Source organism: Artemia sp. Qi Xiang Cuo, chromosome 2, assembly GCF_049724085.1.
Source record: "Artemia sp. Qi Xiang Cuo chromosome 2, ASM4972408v1, whole genome shotgun sequence".
Classification (NCBI taxonomy): domain Eukaryota; kingdom Metazoa; phylum Arthropoda; class Branchiopoda; order Anostraca; family Artemiidae; genus Artemia; species Artemia sp. Qi Xiang Cuo.
Genome location: NC_142795.1, coordinates 25,728,584 through 25,748,730, shown reverse-complemented (window position 1 = coordinate 25,748,730; position 20,147 = coordinate 25,728,584). Strand labels below are relative to the sequence as shown.

Below are 20,147 nucleotides of genomic sequence, written 5' to 3'. Positions count from 1 at the left end.
AAAGAAACATCCTACATATTATATGTTGAGATTAAACCTGATGATATCCAGTTTCACTAGTGATTGATTGCAGTATTGAATACAAACATCATTTGAAACACTTTAAAACAATGGATAACAATGGAAGGAAAAATTACAATTTGATTAAAAGAAATATCCTACATATTATATTTTGAGATTTTTATTGTTTTAGCGCTTCCTTTTAGCTTTTATATACCCCTCGGGTGATATATGGGATCATCAGGTAAGGGCGGGGGGAGGTTGCGGTGTTAGAAAAGAAAAGCAAATACCATTCATTGGAACAGCGTAAAATAAGGAAGCTAATTGTAGGCTACTGCTTCTATTTGTTTAACATGTTTCCTTTACATGTAGTTAACCACTAAACTGATAATCTTTGGACATGAAATAGCTACAATAGCCACAAAGCTAATTTTTTTTCATTTACGCATATCCATACTTACGCAACAACTGAGTACAAGGCCACTGATAATTAAATGAGATCCGCGCCATCCATAAACATCGTGGAGCCAAGCGGCTAACAGTGAAAACGAAAGAGTTCCCCACCCTGAGCCACGTTTATTTTCAAAATAAGCCCTGGGAGATAATTTGCAAGGCAATTTAATTAAGCCAAGTCCGATTCCTGAAAAGGGAAAGACACTTTAAAACAGATCCAAAAGTTATGAGTCCAGTTTATTTCCTAATGACGGGTATAGAATGAACGATCGAAATATAAGGAAAATTTTTTATATTTGCGTCCAAGTGCCTTTGAAAAATATGTCTTTTTTTGTTGATTTAAATTTCTGTTTCCATAAAAAATAATAAAGTTTGAACATAAGAATTTCGAAATCATTCATCTTCTGTTTTTGCAGCCTGCTATCCATATCTCTTCACCCCTACAACAAAAACAGAAATCTGGAAAGCTGATTACAAAGTAATAGTAGCAAAATTGGAAGAGAACGTTTACAGGCAATATGTATTGGCAGAATGTATTGTTTATTTTTTTCTAGACTAGGGCACTTTGTATCGAAAGGGTTGTCGTAGAAACTTCGAAAAGGGCTCATTCGATTGGAAATTGGAATGGCTAGTACCCTTTTTAATAGTTGAAAGTGATTGTAAGGCAACTAACACCCCTTCCACGCCCACCATTTCCTCAAACACATTCAACCAAAATTTTGATATAGCCATTTTGTTCAAAGTAGTTGATTTCCAGATAGAAATTATGTTTTTGAGGAGGACACAGCCTCTAGAGCCCTCAGGGCAAGGGTTGTAAGTTATGCCCTGGGGGTATATAAGGTTTTTATGGAAGGCTTTGTCGTAGGAACTTCAAAAAGAACTCATTCGATTGGAAAGTGAAATAGCTAGTGCCTTTTTAATAGTTGAAAATGATTGGAGGGCAACTAACCCCCTCTCACGCTCACCATTTCTCCAAACACATACAATCAAAATTTTGAAATAGCCATTTTTTTCAACGCAGCAGAAGGTTCTGAAAATTATGTCTTTGAGCATGACACCCCCCCCCCCCACAGCCCTCAGGGCAAGGATTGTATGAAGCTAAGAGAGGAAAGGAAATAATAAATGATAAATAAAACCAAAAAAGGGTGAGATAACGAGGATTTTGTCAGCCAGTGGTAAAATATGAGGGCGAAAAACCAGCAAATATTTCGACTAGGACCTCCACCAAGACGTCCTCAGTGCTAAAAAAAAAAAAGAAAAAAAAAAGAAAAAAAAAAAGAAAAGAATCTAACCTTTTAGAGTTCACTCTACAAGATCCGAACAAACACTGAATGAAAGACCAAAGCCGATACCAATGAAAAAAGGATTTTACCGAAGAGATTGTGCAAGGATGTTTTGCCTAGCAGGCATCCTTGCAGATCATCTAGTGCAAATATAAAAAAGAGTCTATTAGTATTAAATCGTTATAAATTGGGCTTAATGAAATGTCTCCGGTGTCCCTATTTATAGCCAAATTTCTGTTTATATAAACAGGAATTTGGATGTACATTGATTCGGATGAGATGTACATTAATCATTTGTTGACTAATATCGAATCTACCTGATTTCTAGGCTACACAAATATCTCTTATGTTGCTTACGCAGACGATCTCTCGTTGATTAGTAGCCTAGAACAACATCGGGTCTGGTCCCCTCGGTTGATCTGGTTTCTCGTCTTTTTTCTAATATTGGATTAGCTCTGAAGGTTGATAAGTGGATACCCAGCCTTTAATGTAAAGTCGCCATAGAAAGTTTTTGCACTGTTATGTGGATCTTCTTCAATTCGATGTGCTAATGTTATTAAGTGGCTTGGAATCCATATATGATGTACTCTGCCTGGGCTCCATGCAAAAGCTCCTGTCGACATTCAACAAAAGCTTCAAATAGGCTACAGGAAAATCATCACTAATCGTGGTCGTTACGTCGAGTAATCGCTTATCTTTACAGTACATTCTGTGATCACTTCGTTTTATTTATGTCTGGTATGGATTCTCTGCTCCAGAAATAGCAACTAAAATCAATTCGAGTGATATTTTCTTGCCTTGATCTTTGTTTTGTTTTTGATTTTTTTTTTCAAAGGAGGGGAATTTTCTTTTGCAAGTTCAGGAAAGGGCAGTCCCTAAAAATATTCTAGCATACCTGCTTGGAAAAAGTTAGAAATCAGCTCAAAGGAAGTATCGTTTGAAGGATTTAACAGCTTTCAGAGTTCCTTATTGTGCTACCCACCTTGACTGAAAAACATTAACGGCACATGTGAAATACTATTAATGTTGTATTTACATTAAATAGACAGCGCTTTGTTGTATTTACATTAAATAGACAGCGCTTTGTTTAATAATTAGTAAGAGATTATGTCTTTTCTTTATTTTATACTAGCCTGTCGTTAGCATTCCGTACTATTGACACATTCACTATTACTTATCAATTTTTACCAAAATTGTTTTGGGAGATCCCTACGGTGCTTGAAAAATTCGCTAAAGGGCCCCTTTTCTTAGAGACGGTTATTCAACGCTGAGACTCGCAAAATAATAATAAGATGTTAAATGGCCTTTAATTTACTTTCACGCAATTCATCCTTCCCACCATATAAAATGAAACAAATAATTATGTTATTTTTTTGTGTTTGTTTTTTCACCCTTTGGACATATTAAGAATAGTTTTTTCTGTCCTATAAATGAAAGCTTTCTTATTCTAAATTTGAATTTTTCTTTAAACGTGCTAGAAATTAGCAAAATGTTAGCCAAAAATTGTTAAAAACATTATTCCGTAATCTTTTATTGACACCTTCTAGAAATTTAAAAGTTTTCTGTCCTCTACAAGATTTTTTTTTTAATTAAATTTGTTTAAACATGTTAGAAGTAACCAAACTGCTTACTTACCTCCAACAATACCATAGGCTAAAAAGAGTACATAGATGTTTGTTGCTAGGGCCGCCACAATAAAGGCCAAACATCCAACGATAGCCCCAATAATCAATGTCCACCTAAAACCAATAACCTCCGGTAGTGCACAAACGAATGGACCTTAAAAGAAAACAGAAAGAAAACCTAGTTTTTATATGATTTAGCATAGACTATCGTAGACAAAATGAAATAAAGAATTTCAATGTGAAGTCCAACCTCTTTTTACTTTTAAAAATGCCACCAGAGCTTTTGATTTTGAATCGAATTAGCTCCTTTAAAATTTTCAATAATATTTTTAGCTTTTACAGAGTGGTGTACCCTATGATATTGCTTATTTGTCCTTTTGAAAACCTGCATGCACACAATTTTTTCGTCTAACTGAAACTAAATTAGTTTCTTAGACCATACTGCTTTTCTATTTACGAAAAATTAAGCAAGAAAAATGGGGTTTAATTTTGATAAAACAGTGAACATCTGCTTTATCAAAATTAAAACCCGTTTTTCTTGCTTAATTTTTCTAATTGAAACTCCTCCTAATCTTCCCTAAAAGTTTCACCTTAATACCCTTCGCATCTTTAGTTACAGTAACACTGTAGTGGTAGTACAAAAGTATACACATAGTGCCTTCTGACTATTTCAAAATTCCCCAAAACTTATCCTTAAAGGTTTAACTTAATAATATAATTTGTTCTTCAGATATTGCTGTGTCATGCACATTCACATGTTCATAGTTTGTTTTGATTTACTTCTTCATCCGCCTAAATATTTTTTCGAAGCTTTGCCTTAATACCCTTAGATTGCAGAGTAGCAATAGTTGTAGCAGCATTAGTGGCAGTATGCGCATAGCATCTTTGTTTTCTTCAACATCCCCTTTAACACGCTCTGAAAGTTTCAGCTTAATAGCATCAACCATTCTTGAAGCATTTCTGATGCGTCCGCTTGACAACCTATGTGGGCATAGTGTGTTTCGATTTAGTTTCAAAGTAGCATTGGCAGTAGAATTAGTTGATGTAGCCTAAGCTTTATTGACAGTATTAGTAATAATAGTAACAATAGTAGTAGTATGAGTAGAAGCAGTAGCATTATGATGCAAATATTTTCTTCTGGTTAGTTCAATATCCCTCACAACAAGTCCTGTTATTATCAACTTCACACACCAAACTGTTTTTAATACTTTGCTCTTACACCCTTTTGACAACCTGCATGCAGACGGCGCATTGTGATTCAGTTCACCTCCCTCTTCACAAATTCATTGAGAATTTCACCTTCATACCCCTAGGCATAGTTGTAATAGTAGTCACAGTAGTAGTATTGATATTACTAGTAATAGTATTAACATATTGCCTTTTGGTGAGATGATCTGCCCCTTTAAGTTCTCTGTAATTTCTAACTTAGTACACGAATCAATTCTTGAGATAAGCTTTTTTGACAATTCGCACGCACGTAGTGTCTTTTGATTTAGATCGAATTTCCCCTCAATACTGTAAATAAATTGGTCAGGTAGTAGTAGTGGTGGTAGTTGTAGCAGTATTGTAGCAAGCTAATATTGCCTTTTTGATCATCTCCCTTATGATTTCCTGAATTTTCCAAATTAATGTACTCAGTTATTCCAGTGTTACACCCTTTTGACAATCCTTATACACATAACGTGTCTTGATTTAGTTCAAAACATTCTCTGAAAGGCTCACCTGAATGCCCTTCGTCTTCTTGGAAAGTGGAGTTCAAACATGTATACCTTTCTCAATAACATATACTGTGTGTAAACAATGAACAAATTCCCTCGCTTACAGCCCTTGTCCTGGGGACTGTGGGGAGGTTGACAAGACATAATCCCCAAAGACATAATTACTGGACCTTTCAGAAAGGCTGAACAAAATAGATATCTTAAAATTTCGATTGGATATATTCTGGCGAATGAAAGGCTTGGGAAGGAGATTGATATGACCACGCCTTCCCGAAAAACCATATATGCCCAGGGTCATAACTTACAACACTTGCCCATGGACTCTAGAGATTGTGTCCACCCTAAAGACATTGGTATATGATTTTTGGACTATTGGTAACAAAATGACTATCTCACCATTTCAATTGAATGTGTTTTGAGAAAAGGGGATGTCAGGGAGGGGGGCTAGTTACTCTCCGTCGTGTTTAACTCTCAAAATGAAACTTGAACTATACATTTCAAATTAAAAGAACCTTTTTTAAAGTTCACACTACCACCCCTCCCATAAAAACCTGATATGCCCCTGGGGCATAACTTACAACCCTTACTCCCAGACTCTGGGGAATTCTGTCTACTCCAAAGGCCTTATTATATGAATTTAGGACTGTTTTTGAAAAAATGGCTATCTCAAAATTTTTATCGGATGCATTTATGGAAAATACGACGTAGAGGGGGGGGGGGGGCAACAGCCTCCGATAAATTTGACTCTTAAAAAATGAACTAGAATATCTAATTTCCAATCCAATGAGCCCTGTCTGGAGTTTACACGACCATCCATTCCATAGGAAACTAATATACCCTCGTGGCATGACTTAACAACCCTTGCGCTGAGGGCTATGGGGGAGTTGTGATTCTCAAAGACATAACTTCCAGACCTTTCAACTACGCTTAACAAAATGGCACTCTCAAAATTTTTATTAGATGTATTTTGAGAATTGATGGGTGAGTGGGATGGGGGCTTGTTGCCCTCCAATCACTTTTGACTATTAAAAAAGATCCTTTCAATTTCCAGTCGAATGAGGATTTTCCGAAGTTTCTGTTACAGCAAATGACCATCTTAAAATTTCTATCAGATGCATTTCGGAAAAATACGAGGTGAGTGTGTGTGTGTTGGGGGTACCCCCCTCGGATCACTTTGAATCTTAAAAAGTGTTTTAGAGAAATCTGATTACCAATCCAATGAACCCCCTCCCAAGTTATACGACCACCCTTTCTATAAAAAAAATGTATATGCCCCCAGGGCATAACTTACAACCTTTGCCCTGAGGGCTTTGGGGGGGGGGGTTCATCCTCAAAGACATAATTTCCGGACCTTTTAACTACACTTGGCAATATGGCTATCTCAAAATTTTGTTTGAATGGGCTTGGGGAAATGATGGGCATGGGAGGGGGGTTAACTACCCCCCAATCAGTTTTGATACTAAAAGGGGCGCAAGCCTCTTCAATTTCAAATCAATGAGCCTTTTTCGAAGTTTTATGACAACCAATGACCATCTTAAAATTTCTATCAGATGAATTTCAGGAGAATACGGGGTGTGTGTGGGAGGGGGGGTATTCACCTTCCGATCACTCTATATCTTAAAAGAAGACCTAAAACTTATAATTACGGATGCAATGAACCCCTTCCGAAGTTTATACGATCACCCTTCCTATGTAAACCTTATATGCCCCACATGGCATAACTTACAACCCTTGCTCTGACGGTTGTGGGGGGTTGTCATCCTCAAAGACATAAATTCCGGACCTTTCAACTACGTTGAACAAAATGGCTATCTCCAAATTTTGATTGTGTGTGTTTGGGGGAATGGTGGGCGTAATTAAAAAGGACATTAGCCATTTCAATTTCCAATGGAACGAGCCCTCTTCGAAGTTTCTACGACAAGTCCTTCGATACGAAGTGCCCTGGTCTAAGACTAAAAAATAATTCATTGTGCTCACATCGCTCTTTACTTAGGCAAAGCTATTGTGTTCTTAAGCTGAACTGGCCAGCCATGACAAAAAAAAACAAAGAGAGAAAAAACTCAATGAAGAGACAACAAACGAGACTGCGAACGTGCCATGTCAGCCGAACGTGCCATGACAAAAAACAACAAAGAGAGAAAAAACTCAATGAAAAGACAACAAACGAGACTTTGACCAGTAGAGAGAAAAGATTAAAGACTAAAACAACGCGGATATTTCACCTGTATGTAAACTACACGTCTTCAGCACAAAAGCAGCAAAGATAAAAAAAACAAAAACAAACTAAAAACAAAATCCCCACCAATATTAATCAAATGCAATTGTCACAACTGATCCACGTAGGTCACAGATTTATTAGAGTTACCTCGATGAGAACACCAAAGCAACTGAGTAAAAAATAATAAAAAAGCATAAAAATTGAAATGAAGTTAATTATTCTTCATTTCAATTTTTTATTTTTTTTTTACTCAGTTGTTTGGTGTTCTCATCGAAGTAACCCTAATAGCTAATAGGTCTCTTTTTATTATCACTTAAAAGTATATACAGTTTTCGACTATTTTTTTTTCATCAAACTTTTACGAATTGAATTTGATTGATATTCACAGTCATCTCTGCTTATACTATCTCTGTTATACATAATTTTGTTTATCTAATTCCTATAATTTCACAAAGACTTTGTAATAGCCCAACACAATTATTAACTAGTTCTGCTTCATCAAACATGACATTTTGGTATAAAAGATAAAATAGACAATCCACAACTCCTGAATAAGAAGTTTCTGATTTTTTTTTTTTTATTATTATTATTGCACTTTTAGGAATAATACATTGCGATTTCTTGCTGTTGGAGTTTGTTTTCGAAATCTTGTTGGGTTTTCCCTGCATAATATTTTCCACAAGAACGAGGTATTCTACCTGCACCCCTTTGCATACTTTTTAAAAAAATTACATCTTCGCCTAAATTTACTTAAAATCTTATTGTTTGGTTTGGGTTTGAAAGCAGCTTCAATATCTCGTTTTTAATTCTTTTGTTAAATTTTGTGATAAAACTGAGACAAAAGGGTAAATATATACAATTTATTTTCTTATCAATCTCGTTCATATTTATCAAAATACTCGCTAGTGTTCTAGTAAATATACTACTTCAACTAGAGCTAATGGAAAATGGTTTCTAAATGCATAGAAAAAAATTGGGGTTTCAATCGGAAAGTAAAAATTTCTAAAAAGAAACAGTAGATACTTCAGTTAAACCTCCGCTAGCCAAACCAACATTCACAGATCAAGGAGTTAAACCAAGGGAGTTAAACCCACCACCCTTCCAATTCAAGAAAATGAGGGCGGTGGGACGAGGATTGATTTCGATTCTTTGTAAGGGTACAAAAAAGGTATTCTTCAGAATGTAGGGGTTTTGCTTAGGAGAAAATGAAACAACAAAATAAGGATGTTTTTAGAAATCCATGGGATAATTGTACCACCCTTCCACTGGTGCCCTATTTTGAACAAGTTCATATTAATAAAACGACGATAAAAGCCTAAAAATCTACTTCAACCAGCAATTTTAAGACAGAAAAGCACGCTGCCCGTTGAAGCAGCTAATTATGATTTTAGTGGCTTTGTTGCTAATATGGTGATTGTTTTTCAAGGTTTACAAATCTTCTCAAGTCTACAAGTATTTTAGCCCCAGACATTGCGAAATCCTTGGGACTTTTATTTGAATGGTGGCTTTGTGCAATCCTGGGCCCTTGAAAATCACAGTATGGTTTTCCACCCCTGACAATGCTCTTCTATCAACAAGATTCGAAATCACGTACATACCTCTTTTTCCGTATTTTCAATATATGAAAAATAGCGAAATAAATATGGAAAAATATGGAAATTATTTTTCCATATTTCAGACCTCTTTTTCAATCTATGAATATATATTACCTCTGACTCAATATATATTCATGTGTACAAATATTATGCTACTATGGGGAGGCAAACCATAATAGACAACTTGGCTAGTAAAAGGTTTTTCGGTTAAAAAAAAACTGAAGTTAAAAACTACGCGTCTTCAGCAGAAAAGAAGCAAAGATAAAAAAACAAAAATAAACTAAAAACAAAATCCTCACCAATATTAATCAAATACAATTGTCACAACTGATCCATGTAGGCCACAGATTTATTAGAGTTACCTCGATGAGAACACCAAAGCAACTGAGTAAAAAAGTATAAAAAAGCATAAAAATTGAAATGAAGTTAATTATTCTTCATTTCAATTTTTTAATTTTTTTTTACTCAGTTGCTTTGGTGTTCTCATCGAAGTAACCCTTATAGCTAATAGGTATCTTTTTATTATCATTTAAAAGTATATACAGTTTTTGACTATTTGTTTTTCTTCAAACTTTTATGAATTGAATTTGATTGATATTCACAGTCATCTCTACTTATACTATCTCTGTTATACATAATTTTTTTTATCTAATTTTTATAATTTTCCAAATACTTTGGAATAGCCCAACACAATTATTAACTAATTCTGCTTCATCAAACATGACATTTTGGTTAAGATCAAATAGACAATCCACAACTGTTGAATAAGAAGTTTCTGATTTTTTTTTTATTTATTATTGTACTTTTAGGAATAATACATTGCGAATTCTTGCTGTTGGAGTTTGTTTTCTAAATTTTGTTGGGTTTTCCCTGCATAATATTTTCCAAAAGAACGAGGTATTCTACCTGCACCCCTTTGCATACTTTTTAAAAAAATTACATCTTTGCCTCAATTTACTTAAAATCTTATAGTTGATTTGGGTGGAAAGCAGCTTCAATATCTCGTTTTTAATTCTTTTGTTAAATTTTGTGATAAAACTGAGACAAAAGGGTAAATATACATAATTTATTTTCTTATCAATCTCGTTCATATTTATTAAATACTCGCTAGTGTTCTAGTAAATAAACTACTTCAACTACAGCAAATTGAAAATGGTTTCTAAATGCAAAGAGAAAAATGGGGGTTTCAATCGGAAAATAAAAATTTCTAAAAAGAAAATGAAACAAGATGGGTTTTTTTTTCTAAGCAAGAAAAGTTTGCTTATGAGAAAATGAAACAACAAAATAAGGATGTTTTTAAAAATCTAGGGGATAATTGTACCACCCTTCCACTGGTGCCCTATTTTGAACAAGTTAATCATATCAATAAAACGACGATAAAAGCCTAAAAATCTACTTTAACCAGCAATTTTAAGACGGAAAAGCACACTGCCCGTTGAAGCAGCTAGTTATGATTTTAGTGGCTTTGTTGCTAATATGATGATTGTTTTTCAAGGTTAACAAAGGGTTTTCCACCCCTGGCATTGCTCTTCTATCAACGAGATTCGAAATCACGTACATACCTTTTTCCGTATTTTCAATATATGAAAAATAGGGAAATAAATATGGAAATTCTTTTTCCATACTTCAGACCTCTTTGTCAATCTATGAATATATATTACCTCTGACTCAATATATATTCATGTCTACAAATATTATGCTACCATGGAGAGACAAACCATAATAGACAATAGTTTTTTTTTTATAAAAAAACTGACAGTTTTTGATAGTTTTTTTTATAAAAAAAAAACATCAAACAAAGAAAAACCCAAAAGAATTATCTATTTTTCAGAATCGAAAGGACGGAGGAAATAATTTATGACCCCACCAAACCTATCCGCACAAAATTCAGTGAAAAAAAAAGCGCAAAACCTGTTACATTAGAAAGGACGGATTGAGGGGGTGGTTGGGAGGCGTGTGCCCCCACAAGGTAAAAACTTGCATTAATTAAGGGGCAAAAAGTTCCCAGAGGGAAACAAACTTTACCGATGCCCTTCTCCCTTAAACATCAATTTTGTATCCATCCTTGGGGACAGCAACCCAATTTAGGTTGGCCAAGAATCCTTCCTCAAGATCCAATACAGTATACTTGCACTATTTACAGGTTTTGTCAATTATAAGCTGTATTGCACAAGGCTTTTATGTTTTGTCTGAAATTCAATGAAAACTCTCCAAAAACATTTTCAAAATTCGGGGGGGGGGACAACAAAATCTAAGTAGGGATAAATGCCCTTCTCCCCCATTTACACCATTGGCCCTACTAGCAATCGAACAGCCAAATCGACTAGAAACAATTTGGCAGGTCTATCTCGAGAAGAATTAGCAAGTGTCAACAGTGGAAGGAATTTAAGATAATATAGAAGGTGTGCGGATGAAAATTTGGTTAATTCTGCTATATATAGTTAACGACGGTAAATTTTCTGATTGCCCGACCTTTCCGAAACATTAACCCTATCCAAGAAGCGGAAAGAGGTCGGATTTTTACGCTAAATTGATTGGTGAAGTGTATTTGCCAACCAATTAACTTCCATTAGGTCACTCCAGGAAACAACTGACATTTTTTAATCCCGGATTCCCTTAATCAGGCTATTATATAGTATATTACTGATGAATCTCATGCAGCAGGTCTTTTATTTCATTAGATCTTTACCTTTAATTTCATCTCCTGTAGAACTTCAGAGTTTTTCATTTGTCCCCTTATGGCGTAGAATGGACAATATAATTATGCAACTAAACTATGTTCTAACTCAGAAATAACAATTTTTATTTCTGGTTTCGTTAAAAGTAAATAATTTCTTCAACAAAGGAAAGACGTTAATGGTAATATTTGATTTTATTAGTATGAATAAAGGTCATCTATAGAACACCCTTCGGTGGGCAAACAAGCCCACTCAAATAAATAACACGAAATACTAAGGGTAAAAGGACGAAAAAGGATATAAAATGAAGGAAATAAAAGATAATAACAGTTCCACAATATATCTGAAAAACATGAACTACTAGTACTAATTCTCTATAATTGTATACTAGTAATCAGAGAGAAGTCAAACGCACGCTTAACTTCCAGGCTGCGTTAGTATAAGATAATAAACATAATAAAACGTAGTTTGACAGTATCAAAGTTCTAGAATGCCCTCGATGCATTTGTTTTTTTGCCATTGTTTTTTGCTTCTAACAAAAAAAAAACCTATCGTCGTTGTTACGGCTAAACATTGTATCTGACATTTTCCCGCCTCTGAGGTAATTTCCAAGAATCATGCAGTTCTCAAAAGAAGAACTAGCAGGGTAATATAAATCAGGAAAATTACAAATTACCGAGCTGTAAATTACCGGGCTCATCCCTCTTTGAATGCAGCTCCGCAGAAGGTTTTGAGCTGTTACCCTATGCTCTAAGGACTGGATTGTAGGTCAAATACCATCATAAGCTTTAAGAATTGGATCAAGAAATTTTTGAATATTTGCTAGTATATTCCACTTCAGATTCTCAATACAGTAACCTTTTAGTTAAACAATTCAATTGTAATTTGTTCATTGTTGTAATTGATTTTCATGTTTGTGATTCATTCTCGGATCTGAATGGTAGAAATTATAAGACCCTGAGTTTAAAGTCTGTAGTCCATCCAGCTCAAGATTCAGCAAACCTGGGTTGGACATGATAGAAGACATAGTGGCTGAGAATAGGTTCTAGCAGATTTATGCTGAAGTTCAGAAATGCACAACATAAATTTTGGTGTCAACCAGTGTTAGAAGTTTCTATGTGAGATCAGAGTTTACTGCTATTGAATAATATAGCAGCCTAGGAATATATAAGGGGTTTTGTATTTTCATCAGTGAGGGTGGGGGGGAGGGAAAGTAAATATCTATTATTGATTTATATTAGTTCTCAGACTTTTTAGGTCATCCTTTGAATGTGGCCTTGTGTTAACCCTTACTGAAATCATATTGATAATACTTAAGAATATGGTATATTTGAAGGGAACCAAAAAATTGTTAAACCTACTTTAAAACATTGTAAGTAACCTACTTACTTATATCCTTATTGAAATTGCTTTGTTTTAACAACACATACTCTGCTCCTATATATGTTGCTATTATACTTAATGATAGTGCTACTCTTTTCTTTGCCTCTTAAGTAGCATTTGCTGTTTGTTATTGTGAAATATAATGTCAATATATAATGTGGGCTATATAGGCTATTTATCAATCAGGGGGATGGGGGGGGCGAAGCAGTGTATCTTTAGGAATGAGATAAGTAAGCATTTATAATTGTTTTAAAGTAGTTTTTAGAATATTTTAGTTTCCTTCAAATGGTCCTCAGGTTTTCCAGAGAATTTTGCCATTATATTAAAAAAAGAGACATACTGAAACTTTGAAATATAGTGGGTCCTCTATATTTCACAAAGGGGGTATTATTTTCCAGGCAATGCAAATTTTGCACTATTTTCTATTTTGAAACTAGTGAGAATAATGGTTATCTTGTTTACAAGAATTATAACTTCACAACATAGGGGACTGAAGAAAATGTGATAAAATTGGTAGCCTGGCCTTTTTTCAAGGCTTATATTTATTTACTTGTAATTTTAAAAGTATGTGTAGAGTTTTTTTTTAAATATTAACGATTTTATAGATCTCTGATGAAGAGTTCTGTTTTTCTTTCTTCTGGAATTGCATTGGCAGCAGTTATATTTGAAAGTAAATTGAACAGCAATTATAATGGTTTATTTCTTTTTAATCCTTTTCAGCTTTCTTTTCAGCTCACCTTTTCAGCTTTTCTTTCTTATTTCTTTTCCTATCTGATTTTGTCCTACAATAGACCTTAACCCTTTCAAAACACATTAATCACTGTTGTTGTAATTGTGTTCCAACCTCTCCCTCCCTAATAAGCCCAGACGCACTGCTAAGCTATGTAAAAAAGATATCAATTTCGTGGGTTTGCCATTATTTTGTGCGTGTCAAAAGTTTGTTCATTAATGTCAATTTGAAAAGCTAATATAATAAATAAATTTTTTTTTATACAGCCCTGGGTCATATCTGGTTGCATTATTAGGAAGTGGGCTCTGGTGTAATTGTAAAAGAAGTGACTATTATATTAGGAAAGAGTATTGGATAGTATTTTTGCCTCTTAGTGTTGATTTGAGTTTACTTTTTTTTGACTTGAGAATTTGAAAACATGACAGTTGTGGAGAATGATTTCCCCTCTGAAGGAAACAGTAAAAGTGAAAGTGCTTCCTCAAGTAAAGGTTCCTCCCCTGTGCCACGTATCACGTCTGATCAGTTTAAGGCAATTCAAATGACTGCACAATCAGAAGACGCAGGTGATTCTATGGAAATGGCGATTCTTCCTGCTCCTACTCAGTTAGGAAAAGTGACGGAACCTGAATCCAATCCAATGAAATTGCTTGGACGGGCTAGTTTTGTTTGATAGCCAATGTAATCAAACAGTTCGTGGTAACGATTCAAGTGAGAGTATTTTGTCAAATAAACTTCATTTTAACTACGTGATTCTAATATTGTTACATAGCATAACTGCGCTGCAGCATATTCTGTATGTTGTAGCTCTTTGCAGAATGATTCTGAAATCTGATATTAAGCAAAGTTCGTCTTACTGATTTAGTTTCGCTATTGCAGTATTGAATACAAACATCATTTGAAACACTTTAAAACAATGGATAACAATTGAAGGAAAAATTACAATTTGATTAAAAGAAACATCCTACATATTATATGTTGAGATTAAACCTGATGATATCCAGTTTCACTAGTGATTGATTGCAGTATTGAATACAAACATCATTTGAAACACTTTAAAACAATGGATAACAATGGAAGGAAAAATTACAATTTGATTAAAAGAAACATCCTACATATTATATTTTGAGATTAAACCTGATGATATCCAGTTTCACTAGTGATTGATTGCAGTATTGAATACAAACATCATTTGAAACACTTTAAAACAATGGATAACAATGGAAGGAAAAATTACAATTTGATTAAAAGAAACATCCTACATATAATATTTTGAGATTTTTATTGTTTTAGCGCTTCCTTTTAGCTTTTATATACCCCTCGGGTGATATCTGGGATCATCAGGGAAGGGCGGGGGGAGGTTGCGGTGTTAGAAAAGAAAAGCAAATACCATTCATTGGAACAGCGTAAAATAAGGAAGCTAATTGTAGGCTACTGCTTCTATTTGTTTAACATGTTTCCTTTACATGTAGTTAACCACTAAACTGATAATCTTTGGACATGAAATAGCCACAATAGCCACAAAGCTAAATTTCTTTCATTTTCGCATATCCATACTTATGCAACAATTGAGTACAAGGCCACTGATAATTCAATGAGATCCGCGCCATCCATAAACATCGTGGAGCCGAGCGGCTAACAGTGGAAACGAAAAAGTTCCCCAGCCTGAGCCACTTGTGGCAATGCCATTAGCCATGCCACGTTTATTTTCAAAATAAGCCCTGGGTTATAATTTGCAAGGCAATTTAATTAAGCCAAGTCCGATTCCAAGTCCATTTTGTTCAAAGTAGTTGATTTCCAGATAGAAATTATGTTTTTGAGGAGGACACAGCCTCTAGAGCCCTCAGGGCAAGGGTTGTAAGTTATGCCCTGGGGGTATATAAGGTTTTTATGGAAGGCTTTGTCGTAGGAACTTCAAAAAGAACTCATTCGATTGGAAAGTGAAATGGCTAGTGCCTTTTTAATAGTTGAAAATGATTGGAGGGCAACTAACCCCCTCTCACGCTCACCATTTCTCACATACAATCACATACAATCACATACAATCAAAATTTTGAAATAGCCATTTTTTTCAACGCAGCAGAAGGTTCTGAAAATTATGTCTTTGAGCATGACACCCCCCCCCCCCCCCACAGCCCTCAGGGCAAGGATTGTATGAAGCTAAGAGAGGAAAGGAAATAATAAATGATAAATAAAACCAAAAAAAGTGTGAGATAACGAGGATTTTGTCAGCCAGTGGTAAAATATGAGGACCTCCGCCAATCCAGTCAAGGACCTCCGACTAGGACCTCCGCCAAGACGTCCTCAATGCTGCTATAAAAAAAAAAAAAAAAAAAAAAAAAAAAAAAAAAAAAAAAAAAGAATCTAACCTTTTAGAGTTCACTCTACAAGATCTGAACAAACACTGAATGAAAGACCAAAGCCGAAACCAATGAAAAAAGGATTTTACCGAAGAGATTGGGCAAGGATGTCTTGCCTAGCAGACATCCTTGCTAATCATCTAGCGCAAATATAAAAAAGAGTCTATCAATATTAAATTGTTATAAATTGGGCTTAATGAAATGTCTCCGGTGTCCCTATTTATAGCCAAATTCCCGTTTATATAAACAGGAATTTGGATGTACATTGATTCGGATGAGATGTACATTAATCATTTGTTGACTAATATCGAATCTACCTGATTTCTAGGCTACACAAATATCTCTTATGTTGCTTACGCAGACGATCTCTCGTTGATTAGTAGCCTAGAACAACATCGGGTCTGGTCCCCTCGGTTGATCTTGTTTCTTGTCTTTTTTCTAATATTGGATTAGCTCTGAAGGTTGATAAGTGGATACCCAGCCTTTAATGTAAAGTCGCCATAGAAAGTTTTTGCACTGTTATGTGGATCTTCTTCAATTCGATGTGCTAATGTTATTAAGTGGCTTGGAATCCATATATGATGTACTCTGCCTGGGCTCCATGCAAAAGCTCCTGTCGACATTCAACAAAAGCTTCAAATAGGCTACAGGAAAATCATCACTAATCGTGGTCGTTACGTCGAGTAATCGCTTATCTTTACAGTACATTCTGTGATCACTTCGTTTTATTTATGTCTGGTATGGATTCTCTGCTCCAGAAATAGCAACTAAAATCAATTCGAGTGATATTTTTTTGCCTTGATCTTTGTTTTGTTTTTGATTTTTTTTTTTTCAAAGGAGGGGAATTTTCTTTTGCAAGTTCAGGAAAGGGCAGTCCCTAAAAATATTCTAGCATACCTGCTTGGAAAAAGTTAGAAATCAGCTCAAAGGAAGTATCGTTTGAAGGATTTAACAGCTTTCAGAGTTCCTTATTGTGCTACCCACCTTGACTGAAAAACATTAACGGCACATGTGAAATACTATTAATGTTGTATTTACATTAAATAGACAGCGCTTTGTTGTATTTACATTAAATAGACAGCGCTTTGTTTAATAATTAGTAAGAGATTATGTCTTTTCTTTATTTTATACTAGCCTGTCGTTAGCATTCCGTACTATTGGCACATTCAATATTACTTATCAATTTTTACCAAAATTGTTTTGGGAGATCCCTATGGTGCTTGAAATAATTCGCTAAAGGGCCCCTTTTCTTAGAGATGGTTATTCAACGCTGAGACTCGCAAAATAATAATTACATATCAAATGGCCTTTAATTCAATTTCACGCAATTCATGCTTCCCACCATATAAAATGAAACAAATAATTCTGTTTTTTTGTGTTTGTTTTTTTCACCCTTTGGACATATTAAGAATAGTTTTTTCTGTCCTATAAATGAAAGCTTTCTTATTCTAAATTTGAATTTCTCTTTAAACGTGCTAGAAATTAGCAAACTGTTAGCCAAAAATTGTTAAAAACAGTATTCTATAATCTTTTATTGACACCTTCTAGAAATTTAAAATAGTTTTCTGTCCTCTACAAGATTTTTTTTTTAATTAAATTTGTTTAAACATGTTAGAAGTAACCAAACTGCTTACTTACCTCCAACAATACCATAGGCTAAAAAGAGTACATAGATGTTTGTTGCTAGGGCCGCCACAATAAAGGCCAAGCATCCAACGATAGCCCCAATTATCAATGTCCACCTAAAACCAATAACCTCCGATAGTGCACAAACGAATGGACCTTAAAAGAAAACAAAAAGAAAACCTAGTTTTTATATGATTTAGCATAGACTATCGTAGACAAAATGAAATAAAGAATTTCAATTGTGAAGGTTATTAAGAGTTAGTAACAACAAACATAAATAAATAATAATAATAATGTAATAGTAGACAACTAACTAATAATAATAAACATAATAATAGATAATACAAATATTTAAAACATAATTTATACTAGAAAGCAAGTAGAAATAAGTACTAGTCTCTGGAATTTCCCCAGCTTGTACAGTTTTCCCAAAATCCTTCTTTCTCATTATTCTTATCTAATTGTTTTTATTGATAAAACTTTCGCCAAAAAAAATCTCTTTCTTAAATTTACTAATTCTTCACGTTCCTCAACAAAATGCAAAATTTTTCTCCTCTTTTCTGTATTGTTTTTTCAATATTTTATTTTTGAGCGTATACATAGATTTAAGGAAACAAAGCACAAACATTTAATGCCTAATTTGGATTTTTGTTTAAAAGTCATAAGTACTAACTATTTGTAGACAACAAGAAAAATAAGAAAACTAGTAAAACTGGAAAAACTGGAAAAAGAAACAGATAAATAAAAAAAGACATATTAATGAAAGTGGCAATAACGAAAAGAAAAAATAGATAGAGAAAAGAAGAAGATCGCTGCGTTTATCAAAGCTAAAAAATAAAAAAAAAAGAAAAAAAAACAACAACAAAAGTCAGTATTCAATAAAGGTTAAAGACACTCGGTCTTGAATCACCTATATAGCCTACTAACCAGGTTTCGTGAAATTTCACTAAAAATTTTAAGCCATTGACAGCTTCAATTTTAAGCTTAACGAAGGAATAAAATAATGATAGACGAAAGCCAACAAGGACCACAACACGAAGAACGAAAAAGAAGACCAACAGGTGGAAGTGCTTAACATCAATAATCATAAATCAACGTAAATAACAAACCAGCATAAATATCAACGTAAACGCAATCATTATACTAACACTACTACTACTAACAAGTCATTGCAGGACCAAGCCTTCTGTTTGATTTACTCTTTAAATGATTCTTATTCAGGCTCCTACACAAAAGTTTATTTTAGGGGGGATGCGGATTTAAAATAAAAAATTGGTGACTCATGTGAAAATAAATGAAAATTTATAAGGAAAGTTATAAAAAGTAGTGTTTAGTAAGGGTGGGGGAGGCGTTTCTTGCATTCGTTCCTCTTCGTTTGTTATTTATTAATCGTTCAGTATTTTTTTCATTTTAATGTTCTGACAATATATTTTTTATAAATACGTTGTAAACCGCACTGGCTATACATAACGTTTGGTAAAAAAACGAATAAAATATAAAAATTATTAAGAAAGCCAATAGAACGAGGGGGATTTTCAGCCAGATGAAAAAAAGAGTCAGAATGACGAAAACATATATTTCGGCAAGGACCTTCACCAAGCCGTCTTCATTGCTTAAACACAGAAAAAACAAACTAGCCTATTGAAGTAATCCCTAACAAAACCTATCTTTTTTTATTAATATATGCTTTATTTTATAATTTCATCTAAGATAACCAGGAAGATTTCTTACCAACAATCAATGCAAACTCCAGATAATAGAGAGCCAGCCCAAGCAATGACTCCTCTACCAACTGCAAAGTCCTTTGCAAAATCATTCATGAAAACTCCAAAAGTAGATATAGTTCCGCCAACGATTGAATTACACATGAATGCACTAAAGACTATGACCCAACCGTATACACCATCCACTTGCCCATCATATGTCAAATATAGCTGGCGTTCGTCTGTCTGAAAATAAAAGCAAAAAAAGCTGAAAATCAAACAGTTCGTTACCACGAACTGTTTGATTACATTGGCTATCAAACAAAACTAGCCCGTCCAAGCAATTTCATTTGATTTGATTGGATAACGATCCGCCCACGCTTGGATTAGATAACGCTCCTCTTCCTCAATGTCATTAGATGTCGTCAACCTTGAGAAAGTCAAATCATCTGATTGGATGGCTTCTGAGGTTTGCAAAAGAACGGAAGTGAGAAATCTGTGTCAACATCAATAGTCTGTGCTTACAAAACCACATGTGTCTTTAAAAATTAGGAAGAATTAAGAAGTAATTTTTAGTGGAGAAGACGTCTAAATGCCCTTGTGCAATTTTTTGTAGCAGACGGCACCAAATTTAAAACATGGACAAAAATCATAAAAAAATAAACTAAAACCAGAAGACACAAAAACTTAAGAAGGCATAGCTTTCCTTTAAGGCATATATGTTCCGAGAATAAGCAAATTTCTGAAGTTTGAATTTTTATAGACGAAAAGTGTTGTC

General features: G+C 34.3%; 1 protein-coding gene across 1 annotated transcript; it reads right to left on the bottom strand.

The window, feature by feature from the left end:
• Nucleotides 1-227: 227 nt before the first annotated feature.
• Nucleotides 228-19,553, bottom strand: LOC148955055 (uncharacterized). Its single transcript, XM_089099959.1, has 4 exons — nt 19,398-19,553; nt 17,679-17,822; nt 3,372-3,515; nt 228-640 (listed from the first exon to the last, which is right to left on the bottom strand). The coding sequence occupies exons 1-4, from the start codon at nt 19,480-19,482 to the stop codon at nt 438-440; spliced, it is 576 nt and encodes a 191-aa protein (XP_088956085.1). The 5' UTR covers nt 19,483-19,553; the 3' UTR covers nt 228-437.
• Between the last annotated feature and the right edge of the window lie 594 nt (nt 19,554-20,147).

What these genes read in the sequence shown, in the direction of transcription:
- LOC148955055 (XM_089099959.1), bottom strand. Translation starts at nt 19,482, where the DNA reads ATGATTTTGCAAAGGACTTTGCAGTTGGTAGAGGAGTCATTGCTTGGG. An exon ending in GGAGTTTGCATTGATTGTTG is followed by an intron (nt 17,823 to 19,397) that starts GTAAGAAATCTT and finishes TTTTCTTTTAAG; the next exon opens with GTCCATTCGTTTGTGCACTA. An exon ending in AGCCTATGGTATTGTTGGAG is followed by an intron (nt 3,516 to 17,678) that starts GTAAGTAAGCAG and finishes TTTTCTTTTAAG; the next exon opens with GTCCATTCGTTTGTGCACTA.